General features: G+C 65.3%; 1 protein-coding gene across 1 annotated transcript in view; it reads left to right on the top strand.

Annotated features, from left to right (window-relative positions):
- Positions 1-1,363, top strand: part of LOC120507177 (neuroligin-2-like) — a gene marked incomplete at its 3' end in the record, with an annotated part of 5,510 nt that extends 4,147 nt beyond the window's left edge. Inside the window, exon 3 of the mRNA XM_039719528.1 lies at positions 476-1,363. Coding sequence (XP_039575462.1) covers positions 476-1,363 — 888 coding nt within the window. The remainder of the gene's footprint in view (positions 1-475) is intronic.
- Between the last annotated feature and the right edge of the window lie 5 nt (positions 1,364-1,368).

The raw sequence follows: 1,368 nt of genomic DNA, 5'->3' as shown, positions 1-1,368 counted from the left end.
GTCATTGGTTGGTCACGCGGTCAATTGGTCAGTTGGTCAATTGGTCAGTTGGTCAATTGGTCAGTTGGCCAATTGGTCAATTGGTCAATTGGTCAGTTGGTCAGTTGAGTGGTCAGTTGAGTGGTTGGATGAAGAGTTGAGTGTTTGAGTGGTCAGTTGGGTGGTTGATGAATTGGGTCAGTCATTGGTTGGTCACGCGGTCACTTGGTCAGTTGGTCAATTGGTCAGTTGAGTGGTTGGGTGGTCAGTTGGGTGGTCAGTTGGTCAGTTGGGTGGTTGGATGAAGAGTTGGGTGGTTGAGTGGTCAGTTGAGTGGATGATGAATTGGTCAATCATTGGTTGCTCAGTTGGTCAATTGGCCAGTTGGTCACTTGGTCAGTTGATCAATTGGTCAATTGGTCATTTGGTCAGTTAGTCACTTGGTCAGTTGGTCACTTGGTCAGTTGGTCACTTGGTCAGTTGGTCACTTGGTCAGTCGGTCACTTGGTCAGTCGGTCACTCTGCCCTCCGCCCCGCAGCGACCCCAACCAGCCGGTGCCGCAGGACACCAAGTTCATCCACACCAAGCCCAACCGCTTCGAGGAGGTGGTGTGGACGCGCTTCGACGGCAAGGACAAGCGCTACCTGCACATCGGCCTGAAGCCGCGCGTGCGCGACCACTACCGCGCCAACAAGGTCGCCTTCTGGCTGGAGCTGGTGCCGCACCTGCACAACCTGCACCAGCTGCCGCACGCCTCCCCCACCACGCGCCTGCCGCCGCCCGCCGGGCCCCCGCGCCGCCCCCCGCCCACGCGCCGCGCCCCGCCGGCGCCGACGCCGCCACAAAATGGCCGCCATGATGAGGATGAGGATGAGGATGATGACGGCGACGGGCGGCGGCGCTTCGCGCCCTTCCCCGGCGACTCGCGGGACTACTCCACGGAGCTGAGCGTCACCGTGGCCGTGGGCGCCTCCCTCCTCTTCCTCAACATCCTGGCCTTCGCCGCGCTCTACTACAAGCGGGACAAGCGGCCGGTGGGGGAGGGGCTGCGGGGGGCGGGGCCGCGCCGCCTCAGCCCCCCGCCCCACCCCCACCCCGCTTCGCGAGGGGGCGTGGCCAGCAATGATCTCCTGGGGGGTCGGCACGTTGGCGGTGGGGGAGGGGCGGAGGAGGAGCTGGTGCAGCTGCAGCTGGCGGTGGGGGGAGGGGCGGAGCCCCCCGAGGGGGGGGGCCCGGCGGGACCCCCCGACTACACGCTGGCGCTGAGGAGGGGTCCCGAGGACGTGCCCCCGCTGCTGCCGCCCCCCACCACCATCACCATGGTGCCGGGGGGGGCGGGGCTGCAGCACCTCCCCCACTTCGGGGCGCCCTTCCCCCCGCCGCCCCTC

This window comes from Passer montanus, unplaced genomic scaffold (assembly GCF_014805655.1).
Source record: "Passer montanus isolate IOZ18808 unplaced genomic scaffold, ASM1480565v1 scaffold1054, whole genome shotgun sequence".
NCBI lineage: Eukaryota > Metazoa > Chordata > Aves > Passeriformes > Passeridae > Passer > Passer montanus.
Note: the sequence above shows the minus strand (reverse complement) of the source record. Positions and strands in the feature narration are given on the sequence as shown.